The sequence below is a fragment of the Mizuhopecten yessoensis genome, unplaced genomic scaffold, assembly GCF_002113885.1.
Source record: "Mizuhopecten yessoensis strain PY_sf001 unplaced genomic scaffold, ASM211388v2 scaffold11173, whole genome shotgun sequence".
Classification (NCBI taxonomy): domain Eukaryota; kingdom Metazoa; phylum Mollusca; class Bivalvia; order Pectinida; family Pectinidae; genus Mizuhopecten; species Mizuhopecten yessoensis.
The window spans coordinates 332,558-347,521 of NW_018408916.1; the positions used below are offsets into that span (position 1 = coordinate 332,558).

A 14,964-nucleotide genomic window follows, 5' to 3' on the forward strand; every position below is an offset into this window, starting at 1 on the left:
CTGCCCACACCTATTATTCCATGTTGTCGTCATGTCATGTCGATTAAATTAATAATAAGCGATTGAAATAGAATAAGTCCAGACATATTCATTAGATTTTAGAATTGTGGATTTTTGTTCCCTATGCTCCCTTTTACGTCTTTGCGTATTGCAGAGTTATCTTCTCTTGGGAGCAGGTATTGATTGTTACGTCACTTGGTTGTGAGAGTAACGTCATCAATTTTTGAGAAAACGACGTAATTTTCTCACACAAACCAATGACGTAACAATCAATACCTGCTCCCAAGAGAAGATAACTCTGCAATACGCAAAGACGGAATAAGTTACAATTTATTGATAGTATTATCCACCACATAGAATCACATGTTTTGTTTCTTGTCTTTTTCTTTGATTGCGTTCATGTATTCTCTTTGTTTTAAAGTACTTGCAATTGGTCACCCTCAAAACATATATCATATAAATATATTATTAAATTATATACAAATATGTATATGTATGTTCAGTAGTTCAATTTATGTGAATTCAATCTCTTCAGATATTCTGAAAATTAATATATGCTGCATATTGATAAATCAGTTGAGTTTATAATTACTGTATTGCTAAATATGGTCAATTAAAATTATGGATCATTTAAAAAAACCTTTTTAAGGTCGAGTTTATTATTTACTCAAGATACATATTTACAAATATTGTAAAAAAGAAATTCCCACTTACCTGACCTTTCTTTGATTGTAGCGCCTACCCTGGTCTTTGTTTATTTATTTTAAACAAGCAGTGATAAAGTCCAAAAATGTTGCTTTATAATCTCTGTAAAATCATTTTGAAAAAAAAAACTTTTGCCTTTTTAGGATTTGTGATAACTTTAACCCTTTCACCACTGTAGACCATGATGGACTCATCCAGATCAATGCATGGTAGAGTCTGCTAAAGTTACATAGGGTTGAAAGGGTTAAGCTTTTAAATGTGATTTTACTGAAATCATGCAAATGGACACTTGAAGTCTTGATTATTATTCATTTTGATCTGTCATTTCGTGCTGAATATTACAAATATTTTTCTTTCGATTTCATATTTATTTATGTTAACATATGTATAGTTTGTCTGGTATGGAAATAACAAGAGTTTGAACGGTAATGGGTTTGTCCTACCTTTATGAATTGATAGTGTTAGAATACTAATTACCATGTACGTGTATCAGTGTAGATTTGGTTGAGGGCATGACAGATAAGTTTGACTGTAACTGTGTTTTAATCATACAGCTGTGATTTTGTTATTTTCTTTCTTCAATTCCAGACCTGATGGATGTGTTAGGTATGCAGTTGTGTACATGTTTTAATATATTAATTATATATATTGATTTTTAAGTTTCTTCACCTTCACTCCGCAATCTTTAGTTGTTGGGTTTTCTTACATATTTTGCTTGGTTCAAGTTTCATTTAATTTTATTCTACTATCTGTGTGCTTTAAGTTTTCTGAAAGATATATCATAAAAAAAAAAAAAAAGAAAAAAAAAAGAATTTTAAGATCAGTATCTTTATCCTTACCTGGTACTATTAAACTATTACTGGTATGTTAAGAAACTCAATGATGACAGGAAGAGTAGGAATTGATGTCCCTAAGAAAAGTGTATTTCTTGTTATTGACCTGTATACATTGGAAAGTTCTGTACATATGAATATTGAAGTTTCAGTTGTTCATTTCCTTTGTTCAATATTTCAAAAATTGTTTGATTTGGAGTTGAATTAATAAACATTTCAATTGGATATTAAAAAGCAAAAAATTGATGAGGCATAAATTTGTCAAAATAACTTTATTTTGAACTGAAGTATAAATTATGCTAAAGAAAAAAAAGAATAACGAACAGCAATATAAACATTGAGTCAAGTCTTTCAGAACAAAAATACTGCATCAATTTAGAAATTGCTAAAAGATTGCATATGAAGCTAGAACTCTCCTGGTCCCAATCCCAACCCAGTGTGCACCATGTACATCATGTACCTGCGATACTCCTGCTTTTCCTTCATTCTGCAGTTGGATATGATTAGTATTAAAAAAGTTAAATACACAGTATTCTGTCTTATAACTTTTAAAATGGCACTTTGTGGTATTGTGTGAAAGTTTTATACAGTTAACAATTTTTATGAGGATCAAGAATGATCATGAAACAGTATACAGACCTTTGTATAAATATCCATAATTGCCACGAGGATAATATTTCGCGGTGGTCCTAATCAGAACTAGTCAGCAGTGATTAAATTTTGTGAAGCCTTGCGAGGTATGAATATCACACTCACGAGGGCACTTTGTATTTGGGTGATGGGATTTATTTTATAAGTGTTTTTGAAAATATAGTTAAATCGTCTAAATGTGATGTCAGATTGTTGTTTTATCTTAATTATTTGGCAGTAAACGGGTGAACAGATTTTTCTCTCTTTTTTGTTTTTGTTTTTGTTTTTTTAGTTATTTATATTAAAATTAATGGAATTAATATTGCTAAGCTTTTACTTCACGCTATCGTTGGTAACAAGAGTATAGCCAATTATACAGTATAATATACAACTGTATGACAAATAATTTATTCCTTATATGGAGACATCTACAAGTTTCCCATTAATAATAGCGGCATGAGATATTTAATTTTTTTACTGTATGGAGGGATGAGACATTGCAGATTCTTTTTGAACCAAATGTTTTTGAGCCGAGTTCATTTCATTTTAAGCAACATAATTCCCTCGATACTCCAGCATTATTATTTTGTACTGCAATCATTTTATGAATAAATTGTACGAAGTGAGAATCATCTCATTTGATATACTGGCCTCAAGAAGACCTCCTTATCACTAGTTATATAAGTCTTATTTAATGTCTGTTAACATCCAATCTGTGTCGTGTCAGTCTGTATTAAGTTAAGTGTCGTCACCCCCCTGCAGCACCTTGCTTGTTGGCTTCAGTAATTGCATGTGGTTCATTTGTGGGTCATAGTTGGTTTTTGTGTCTTTTGAGTATGCTTATAAGATATTCAGAAAACATTAGAAAATATATCTCTGTTTTAATTAGCTCTCTCCAGACATGGTGTGCATTGATGGGATGAAGGTCACTGTTCTATAAATTTTGTCAATAAAATGTACAAAATCAAATGTTTTGCCTAAGGCAAAACTTTTAACAATTTTCTGAGACCAGTAATGAAAAACAGAGATATTTTTTATTCAGCTTTACATGTTTTTTTTTAGCTCGCTTGGCCCAGTGGCCTTTTTCTGTATGCTCAGTATGCTGGTTGAGTGTAGCGGTGTACATTGTACTTGTCATAAACCATATCATTGTGGAAAGGAGGATTCAAATTTGAATCCTTTTATGTACATTGTATTTGAAATTTCATTTCAACATGATTTCTATTTGAAGAAAAATAACAGCTGTTGATTTGGGGGTCAAAGGGTTTAATGCAAAATGTCCACCTGTCTGATGCCATCTTAAACTTACGGGCTACAATATCTTAGCTCTATTTATAGATGTGTCTGTATTACACAAACACATACAAAAGGTATACACATGTACAACAATGTGGGAGGGTGTCATCCTCGATATCCAGGGGTTACGCTCACTTTCGCTCTCTGCACCCCTGGAATATGTCATAGCAAAATCAAAGACTCTGTGTGCACTGCTTGTGGATGAGACGAGCAGTGTAGTTTGATCCTTTGATGTACATCAAAAGAATCTCGGGATCGTGTAACGGCAAAACTTACTGGCTTTGGAGTCGGGCGTTGCTCCTCTGTAATCTTCAAAGGACAAGTATCGACCTATGATTGATCAGGTTCTTTTACCTGACACCAATCAAATAGCTAGCAGTGTGCCTTCTATTTTGCTCTGACATATTCCAGGGGTGCAGAGAGCAAAAGTGAGCATAACCCCTGGATATCGAAGGTGTTGGGCTGAACTGATACATATATTATGCTAAAGCCAATCTGTGTAGTGTATATTTACATGTTTTATATAAAGCTGATGTTTAAAGGATAGCTGGCTTAATTTCTATTTTTAGAAGGAAATACATGAATGTAGATATAGTTATTGGTGCCAAATAATAATTGACCTATCAGTATAAGTAAGAATGGATCTGACCCTAATTATTGATGTCTGCTCTATTGTGTGTCCATATCTTTCATGATCAGTTCTGGAAAATTCTATGTATCTTGAATAATATGAAAAACTTTTTTTTTTAAACTTTTGATTTCCAAAACTTTTATTAACATTGATCTGTTTCTTTTCTTTATATTTGTATAAGTATCAAACATTTAATTTTGTAAGACTTCTGTAATGTTCACAAATACTTGTTAACAGATGAATGACTAAATACCTGTTATCAATCTCAATAAAATGGAAGTGAAAGTAAAATTGATGCAATGATACAGTGACTCTTATTAAATGAGTAGCTCAGTATTTCTTTAATTTTGATGTTTTTCAGGATACTGGATCCGAGTACCAACACAGATATAACCTCCTACAAGATCCACCGTATCCTGTTCTGTGCTAGGGGGCCAGCCGATAGCGACGAGAGGCTTTGTTTTGCATTCACATGTAGCCACGGTGACTCGGCAGAATCTGCCATTTTCCAGTGCCATGTCTTTCGATGTGAGCTAGCAGAAGCGGTAGGTCTTGGTTTTTTTTTATGCCATCTTCTTCAATAAATAATCTGTAATTGTATGTGAAAGTCTACATTTCTTACTACTGATTATGAATCTTCTGGGAAAAAAACATCAGTACCGCATTGTCCTAGCTAGGTGTCCAGTAATACCCGACCCCACTTAAGAATTGTTTAAAGATTTTGTAAAATATTCTAAAGAATATTTGCAATGACTGATTTCATATTTAAAACAATATTTTACATGAGAGGTTGGATTTTTGACAGATTGTCATAATACCTGTTAGACATTGTACTTTCTTACATTACAGGTTGCGAAGATTCTCTACTCCTTCGCCACCACATTTCGCCGAGTACCCAAGAACACCAGGTTGTTGTCGAGCACTAGCATCATAGAAACAGAACAAACTGCCATCTTTACTGTCTCCTTGGAAATCAAAGAGGATGATGGGAAGGGGAACTATTCTTACTGCCCCAAGGACAAGAACATGTTCAAGTTGCGCTGTAACAGTGAAAAGAACATCATGATCAGTGTTAGTCAGACAGGAACCCGGGAACTCAAAATTGAGAGGTAGATTGAGGCAGCAGAATTTTCATTTACATTGTCCTCATATTCTTATGATAAATTCTGAGCTGTAGACCTGGTAAATGTTTTGTCAATTCCATTCAAACTATGAGAAAAAACAATGATTTGATCCCATTTATGATATATGTACAGTGCTTACACTGGGACAGAGTTTGTATAGATCTTTGATATCATTTTAAACCACAGACCTAGTGAATGGTCTACTTTAGTCTTTATATATACAGGTTGCATTATAATGATAATAATGAACTCCTATTGCAGATGTTTTGGTCTTTTGATATCACCAGGGAGGAATGTGAAGCACGGGGATATGCATCTTATAGAAATGGTAAGTGGAAGGTTTCTGTCTGGTAGTTTTACACAGTAACGATGAATCATACAGTCAGTCTAAGTATCGGACATTTGGCTTAAACATCACTGAAGTGAGGATTGGAATGAAAAAACTATCAAGATATATATATACGACGTATTTAATGTGAATTTTTGGAACATTTGAAGCCAAAAAAGAAGTCCTATCTTTTGCCATGATAAAAATCTCTTATCTGAATTGTCTAGTATAATGGAACAACTTTATTCAATCAATTTCATTCAGCGCTTGTACTATTTGAAACAGTTGAGTATTTTTCAGTAATGAAACAGAATGTGTTCTGCTGGGAATTTATAAAAGTTTGGAATTGTTTGGTAATGGATTAAACATGAGAGTTTTATATTGATTTATCCTCTACTTCCCAGAACTCCATGGGATACACAGGAGATGGGAAGTCCTACTCTATATCTGGAAACTGGGATCCAACGGAAAAGTGCTTTGCTGTACTCAACACAGAGACACCAAAAGGTAGATCCTATGTACTATCTCCGCTGTAGTCATATGCTGCTGTGTTAAAATCTTTTACTAGCCCGACCTATATCGTCTCTTAAATATTAAACGTTTCGACTAACTCTAACATGAAATTTACTAGCCCCGGGTGTTAAGCAAGTGGCACCGTCAAACCAATTTGAAAAAATTGGGGGGCATTGGTAGTGTGATATAGGCAGAATATAGAAATACATGGTTTGGAGAGGGGGGGGGGGGGGGGGGGGGGNTGTACACACTCCCCCCTTCTGGATAAAACATTGCTTCCAGTCTGTAATACTAAGTGCAATATTTTCAAATTAACCATTGTTGTAAACCCTTTGTACCTATGTCCTCTGTTATTGGATAACGTGTGCATTTCTAGAGAATATTATTGTAATTTACTGAAATTTGTCTATGTTTCAGATACTCGTGTGTTCCTTACCATTGCTGTAGATTTAGTTATTCATGGAATTCAAGAGCCTGTACGATTTGCAATGGAAACAAAGGCAAAAATCTTTCCCCAAACAGAGAGATTTTGGTACTTCACGAGAAAACCATATCAGGAGCAGTTTCATGTTAAGCTGAGACCGGTAGGAAATGCTTTCTTTATACTTCTTATTTTTTATTCTTTAAAACAACATTTCAAAAGATCAGTGTCTCAGGATAACATCCTAGGTTCTAAGTATTGGTTCCTGATTAGATTCTAATTTTGAGGTCAAATGTCAAGGTTGTTCAGAGTGTAACGTCTGTCATGCAGCTAAGGTCATTTTAGTACGATTGTCTTGTGATGATCACATACAGTGCAGTTATTCAAATGTTTTTGATGACTTAATTTGTCGGGATCACATACCAGTGGACATAGATTTTTGCCAAATATAAGCTTCTCTTTTAACAAATGTATGTTTAATCTTCTAGGTATGACTGCATTATGCAGATGACAAAGGTCAAGGTCACAGGGTCATCTAAAAAAAAAGTGTGAAATAGGCTTAGTTTCTCAAGATCTAAGTTATAGATCACAGTTATTTCTTATGAAGTTTTTACTCTGACAAACATTTGAGAATAGAGAGTCTAGGTCAGTGAGTCTAATACAGTGCAACCTAATCATTGACCAAACAAACCAAAAGGTACTATAATGGAAGTGTTGGGTGGGGGTCAGATCATACTTTGAGGCCAGAAGCTAAAAATGATAAAGATCTCGGTCATACACATGTTTGTATGTATTTTTGCAGGTTTAAATAGTTGGCCATGATTTGTGTGGTAGCAGGCAAAGGTTGATGTTTTATTCCGTCTTTGCGTATTGCAGAGTTATCTTCTCTTGGGAACAGGGATTGATTGTTACGTCACTTGTTTTTGAGAGTAACGTCATAAATTTTTGAGAAAACGGAGTAATTTTCTCGCACAAATCAATGACGGAACAAACAATACCTGTTCCCAAGAGAAGATAACTCTGCAATACGCAAAGACGGAATATAAAATTCTTCAGAATTGCATGTATGTGATATACTCCTTATGTGAAATTATGGAGAATGTGAACTCTTGAGACCCCTGAACAAGTTTGAGCTATATATGTGGACCTCTATTCTGGATGCTCCAGCTCTCTTGGTCCAGAATAAAATTGCCTTGATTGTATTATATCGTCCATAGTGTTTTATACTTCCCTGCTGGAGAAACTGAAAACTTTAGGTCTAGGATTGCACTTTGTCATTTTTCAGCCTGCTCCATTTCCTATCTAAATCGCATCTTTTGAAATTGAAATCTATTTATTTATGTCATGATCAGTGATCATAGATCAGTGGATTCTGCTTACTATAATTGCACAGCTATTTGTCAGAAAAGTTAATGTTTTTAACAAAACCTAATAAATAATTAACAGAAACCATGATGGGGGTCATCTTCAAAAGTAATGATAATGCATATAGACAATGTAAAACATGTGGTACTGGTGTCTATATATAGTAACAGGTCCCAAAATTAAAGGAATGGAATTGATAAATACAATTGTAATGGAATGGAAACAAAAAGAATAAGAATTAAATTGATAACCAAATCTAGAGAAGTGAATGTGTTCTCAGTGGGTTAGCCTTATTTACCAACATGTACAAGATAAGAAGCTGTAAGATCTTCTGTATCAGTCGCAATTTACCTTTTGACAGATGCCGAATACAAATAGAATTGCTACAAACTCAAATATGCTACACTAGTTGAATATTGTAACAGACACATATGTGATCAAATGAATTGACCCTACAAAACAACCAAATATTTGGGCCCGTATTCATGAAACCGTTCTCATGCTCAAGCATGGATTTTGTGCTCAAGCCAAATTTCTTGTTTCTGCTTTTAATTAATAAAAAAAACAAAAACATTTTGTCAATCGGTTGGAAGCACATTGAAGAGACTTACAGCAGAATACTGTTTACAATATTAACATTTGACTTTTTGATCGTTTAACATGATTTAAGTTAGTAACAAGAAAGTTGGTGTGAGCACGGAATCCATGCTTGAGCACGAGAACGGTTTCATGAATACGGGCCAAGGATAGTTGACCCCCGAACCCCCAGTGCAAAAAGTAAAGCTATCATATTCTCTACCAACATCTTGCCTGCTAAGCATATCGATAGTTAACATGTTAACATAAGGTGTCCACTGTTACCAAGGGTTAAAGTTCAAATGTCATGGCCATAACTTGCAAAACTTTATAAAGTGGGTGACCATGCCCTGACAGTTTGTCAACTCCTATTATCTGTGGCCATGGTGTCATGGTTTATAAATCCAATTGTTGATTTATCATGGTTTGGTGTTCAAGGTTTGTTTGATTCATGGCTTTTGTTTCTGGAATTCAATTTGGTTCCAGTTTAATTTTACAGCAGTACTGGTGCTATGTACTTATATTACACGGTAGTTATATATAATTACACACAATCTAATTGAATCACAACCAAACCCTATATCAAATTACAGAGTCTTCCATCGCTTTTTTTGTAGACTTAAAACACATGAAAAATCATCAAGAATGAAGTCATCTTCGTGTGATTATTTCAACATTTAGTTGTTGATGAAAAACAGAAAAATCGATCACAGTACATGTTTGCATAATGTGCTGATCAATGATAATGAAATACAAGATCGCTCAACATGCACCATCACTATCAGTGAATTTGAAACAGAAACACACGGTATAACTCATCAATGTTATGTATTCCAGTAAAAATGATACTTTTCATTTAGTTTAAAATGGACCGGAGCTAAATGTAATTTCATTAAATACTAAATAAAGAAATATGAATTTAGATGATATCTTCGGTTCTGTCATCCGAAGAATGAAATTAATAGTCTACAAGTTAAACATCTTTGTGGTTTAAAGTGAAACAAAATATCTGCAGTCTTAAGTAGAAAAACCAAAGGCTAAACTGGGACTGCTGTAATTGTTTTGTCTCAACATCGGGTCGTATTTCAAACCATTGTTATATGCTTGTCTGCATCAAATTACTGAACATCTAAATGTTATTTCATGACAACATTGTTGTATAAATATGGATATTGTTTTGACTCGTATTAAGCCATACAACACAGGCTTACTGGTCAAATCATTGTAATCCTTGCCTAATTGACAATCACTTGTGAACAGCTGGATACAGACATGAGATACATAACCTTTTGTATCATTCATTGATTAGCCAAGTTTCCAAAAGTAGTTTTAATCAATTGATTTTCATATGCAAACTCAGCGTTATCTCGCAACAATACGCTGCAAAAATGGCCTGCACTACACTGTGGTGTTGTCATAATGATGAATTGTATTGAGGATGGATTGAGCAACCCCTTGCAAATTATTTAAAAATTATCAAAGTATTATGTAAATCATTTTTATTTTGTAGTGCATGTGTTTGCGTTGACATTCAAGGCAATTCCAATGTGAATCTTGCAAATATTCGTCTCATTACTTTGAATCAAGTGATACATATATATGCTATTAAATCATGTTTGAAGTTACAAAATGTACTGTTAAAAGTGAACACAAAGAGAAGTCTTCAAAAAAGATTGCTGATTGGCATTTACAGATTTATAAAAAAAAATAAAAAAATCTATAAATCAATTATTTGTACCTTGTAAAAAAGAAGGTAGGATTAAGATATTTGTCAGTGAATGATACACTGTGTTATACACTGTATGTACATGTGAGATAACTAAAGAATAAAACTTTTGAGATAACACATTTCTCATATTCATATCTTTCATTTGATAAAAAAAAATATGAGAGAGAAATTTACCATCATATGGTATTGCCACTATATAATCCTACCACTTTCAGATGGCATTCATGTAGGCTATGAATGCCATGCATGAACCAATTGTAGACATTATCATTATTATGACATCATAATTGTTAGTTGTAATTACCACAGACGACTCCTCTGGACAACTGCATGGCTGTTCTAATTTCATTGAACCAGCATATACGATAAATACATTATTTGAAGTAAATGCTGAATAATTATAAGGGTAATTGAATTTTCCACGAAATTAATTGATTCGAAAAAATGGTAAATAAAAGTATTGAACTGCTTCCAGTAATTAGCATTCATAACCATTATGAATGCCAACTGGACAAAGACAAATCCTGCATGAAGCACTAGCTGACTTCATCTAATTTGCCTTTTTTCCTGTTGGCATTCATATTGCCTATGAATACCAACTGAAAGAAGTGTTCAATGCTAGTTTGATGGAAGAGAACAAATTGAGGAATATTATGTGTTGAATAGATGTCTCCAAAGATTTTATAGACAAAATAATCAACATTTTGCTATTTACATGTATATAATAATTGATAATTTGATTCCAAGAAATTGTATTCAAAAATGTTATTTATTATGTATCGCATTACAGCCAGTCATAAAAAGCCCTACATGAATCATAAATATCTCTTCCTAGCTGATGACAAACTCTCCTTTAAGTTACTGTTATTAAAATGTCAGTCAGAGGAAAGGCACGCTGGGAGATTAAGGTGTACAACACATGGAAACATTCTTTATAAACTTGGACAATTGATTAGCTTAACAGATTAGCAGCTGAGTGTAATATTAATGCTGTCATTCATTTATCCCCGTAATTAATCAATCGTTAAGTAGGGAGATGGCTGGCGACATTATTGATGGTATTAATATTGTCAGATGGAGACAGAGTTGTTACGTTGACATCACCCTGTATGGGAGAAGTCCTCACTGTGTATAACAGGAAGTAGGTCAGTATTTCACTGTAACATGGACATATATATATACCAATACGTAGGTAATAGACCCTGGTATAACAGGCCAGTTAATGTGTGCAACCATGGAATGTGATGCAACAAACAGAAAATGGGATTGATAAGAAATAAATATTGGTTGCAATAAACCCCAAAAGCAAAAAGTGTGAATATAGTATATATCAAATTGAAACTTGAAGTAGTGGAAGGGTTTAGTTGTGAAAAGTTATTTCATGTACCTCTATATAGCTATAGTGTCATGTACATGTTGTCTGTGTGTGATCCAACCACTTCATGTGATCAGCAGACAGCTGGGTTGTTATGATTGTTTTATGTTTGGAGAGGTATTAATTAGATGTCTAGTGACGAGGTGTGGTGATGTTGTTACTGCAGTAACATACGTAGATGACTGAGCCACCTGTATAGCTACGTGTATACCTACTCCTATCTAGTTAACTCATCGTAGTAGTTCCTACTGAGGAAGGGAGGATACCGGTACATACATTGTACACCTTGTTTCTGTTGATCATAATTAGTGAACTCTCAGATATGACAGACAACAACCTGTACACATGTTACTTGTTTCAGGGTAAGTGTATATAGGTTATCAGCTATATGTTTGTGTGTTACTGGTAGGAGATGACGGGTTCGTCAGAAGGGTATGGTGAATCTGATTGTTAAGATGTTGCCATTGTCTATACTGTGTGTTGCATATGTATTTGACTTCGTGAGGCATATGTATGTAATATACGAGGGTAATTGCATGTCAGTATGTCACAATTAATCCATTTTTTTAAAATATTTATTTCAAAATGAGGACACTTATAATTGCCATGTTTTCATATGTTGGAGAAAGTTTCCTGAGTATCACCTACTCAGACAAAGTCATTTAGTCAGTGTACAGGTGTAGGTATAAGTGATCCTAACATCATGTAGCCACTGTACAGGAAATTATGTCTACATGTAATGGTGAGATTGTGGCTGTAGTTGTTTAGTCAGTCTATGGGTATTTGTGACCTTTATAGTCAGTCTATGGGTATTTGTGACTTATTCAGTCTATTAATTGGTATTGGTAACTTATTTAGTCAGTCTATTGGTATTTGTGACTGTTACTTTGTCAGTCTATGAGGTATTGGTGAATGTTGTTTAGTCAATCTATGGGTATTGGTGACTATTGTTTAGTTAGTCTATGGGTATTGGTGACTGTTACTTTGTCAGTCTATGGGGTATTGATGAATGCTGTTTAGTCAATCTATGGGTATTTGTAACTGGTTTAGTCAGTTTACGGGTATTGGTGACTGTTGGTTAGTCAGTCTATGGGTATTTGTAACTGGTTTAGTCAGTCTATGGGTATTGGTGACTGTTGTAAATTCATTCTATGGGTATTGGTGACTCTTGTTTAGTCAGTCTATTGGTATTGGTGACTTGTTTAGTCAGTCTATGGGTATTGGTGACTCTTGTTTAGTCAGTCAACGGGTATTGGTGACTGTTGTTTAGTCAGTCTATGGGGTATTGATGAATGCTGTTTAGTCAATCTATGGGTATTTGTAACTGGTTTAGTCAGTTTACGGGTATTGGTGACTGTTGTTTAGTCAGTCTATGAGTATTGGTGACTGTTGTTTAGTCAGTCTACAGGTATTGGTGACTGTTTTTAAGTCAGTCTATGGGTATTGGTGACTGTTGTTTAGTCAGTCTATGGGTATTGGTGACTCTTGATTAGTCAGTCTATGGGTATTGGTGACTGTTGTTTAGTCAGTCTATGGGTATTGGTGACTGTTGTTTAGTCAGTCTATGAGTATTAGTGACTGTTGTTTAGTCGGTCTATGAGTATTAGTGACTGTTGTTTAGTCAGTCTATGGGTATTGGTGACTGTTGTTGAGTCAGTCTATGAGTATTAGTGACTGTTGTTTAGTTGGGCTATGAGTATTAGTGACTGTTGTTTAGTCAGTCTATGGGTATTGGTGACTGTTGTTTAGTCAGTCTATGGGGTATTGTTGACTGTTACTTTGTCATTCTATGGGGTATTAGTGAATGCTGTTCAGTCAATCTATGGGTATTTGTAACTGGTTAAGTCAGTTTACGGGTATTGGCTACTGTTGTTTAGTCAGTCTATGGGTATAAGTGAATGCTGTTCAGTCAATCTATGGGTATTGGTGACTGTTGTTTAGTCCGTCAATGGGTATTGGTGACTGTTGTTTAGTCAGTCTATGGGTATAAGTGAATGCTGTTCAGTCACTCTATGGGTATTGGTGACTTGTTTAGTCAGTCTATGGGGTATTAGTGAATGCTGTTCAGTCAATCTATGGGTATTGGTGACTTGTTTAGTCAGTCTATGGGGTATTAGTGAATGCTGTTCAGTCAATCTATGGGTATTGGTGACTGTTGTTTAGTCAGTCAATGGGTATTGGTGACTGTTGTTTAGTCAGTCTATGGGTATTGGTGACTCTTGTTTAGTCAGTCAATGGGTATTGGTGACTGTTGTTTAGTCAGTCTACAGGCATTGGTGACTGTTTTTAAGTCAGTCTATGGGTATTGGTGACTGTTGTTTAGCCAGTCTATGGGGATTGGTGACTGTTGTTTAGTCAGTCTATGGGGATAAGTGAATGCTGTTCAGTCAATCTATGGGTATTGGTGACTGTTCTTTAGTCAGTCAATGGGTATTGGTGACTGTTGTTTAGTCAGTCAATGGGTATTGGTGACTGTTGTTTAGTCAGTCAATGGGTATTGGTGACTGTTGTTTAGTCAGTCTACAGGTATTGGTGACTGTTTTTAAGTCAGTCTATGGGTATTGGTGACTGTTGTTTAGCCAGTCTATGGGTATTGGTGACTGTTGTTTAGTCAGTCAATGGGTATTGGTGACTGTTGTTTAGTCAGTCTACAGGTATTGGTGACTGTTTTTAAGTCAGTCTATGGGTATTGGTGACTGTTGTTTAGCCAGTCTATGGGTATTGGTGACTGTTGTTTAGACAGTCTGTAGCTAGATTACTGTTGATGCTGTCATTTGATTATTGGAAAAACAAAAAATATGAATTTCAAGGCCATCTTTATAAATTTTCGAGGACATCAAATGTAAGTCTAGGGTCATCAAGTCAGTGATGGAAAAGCAGGAAATGTAAGCAACTTGATCTGGAAAGTAATAGTCAGGCTTCGCCCAGTATTCTAATGTTATCTGAGCCAGCACCTGCGGCTGATAAGACACTAAACTTCCTTTAACATGTATACAGGAAACAAAAGGCTGGTCACCTGATACAAAAATACATGGCCAAGTTACAGCAGGTTGTTATCAGTGAGGGCATGACAGATAAACCTATACTACAGGAAGACCGAGTGTACAACTATAGAGTGAAATGTATGTTGGTGAGATTTGATTAGTAGTACGAGGTTTGACAGACTTGACAACACTTTATTATCTACAGTCTCCGGGATATACTATTAGGTACCGTAATATCATACATGTGTACCGGTAAGTAAGTTACTAAATATAACCTAGCGTCATTCAGCCTATTGTATGGATAAAATTCTCTGTTTTGTCGTCACTGACCAAGTTCTGGTAAGAATGTACACAATGTGTTCAGACCAACTATGTACATGTTCCAGCTCAGTATCCTCAGTGTTTATGTGGATGTCATCAGGCACAGATCCAGAAATTGGAGAGTGGGGGGGGG

General features: G+C 34.8%; 1 protein-coding gene across 5 annotated transcripts in view; it reads left to right on the forward strand.

Moving 5' to 3' along the window:
- Positions 1 to 14,964, forward strand: part of LOC110467450 (rab GTPase-activating protein 1-like) — a 53,553-nt gene that overhangs the window by 4,826 nt on the left and 33,763 nt on the right. For 3 of the 5 annotated variants that reach the window (XM_021524622.1, XM_021524625.1, XM_021524623.1), the window contains exons 4-9: positions 1,294 to 1,311; positions 4,457 to 4,640; positions 4,945 to 5,204; positions 5,481 to 5,547; positions 5,952 to 6,054; positions 6,478 to 6,644. In XM_021524622.1, the coding sequence (XP_021380297.1) occupies positions 1,294 to 1,311; positions 4,457 to 4,640; positions 4,945 to 5,204; positions 5,481 to 5,547; positions 5,952 to 6,054; positions 6,478 to 6,644 (799 nt within the window). The remainder of the gene's footprint in view (positions 1 to 1,293; positions 1,312 to 4,456; positions 4,641 to 4,944; positions 5,205 to 5,480; positions 5,548 to 5,951; positions 6,055 to 6,477; positions 6,645 to 14,964) is intronic. The other 2 variants (XM_021524624.1, XM_021524626.1) reach the window with 1 other exon arrangement.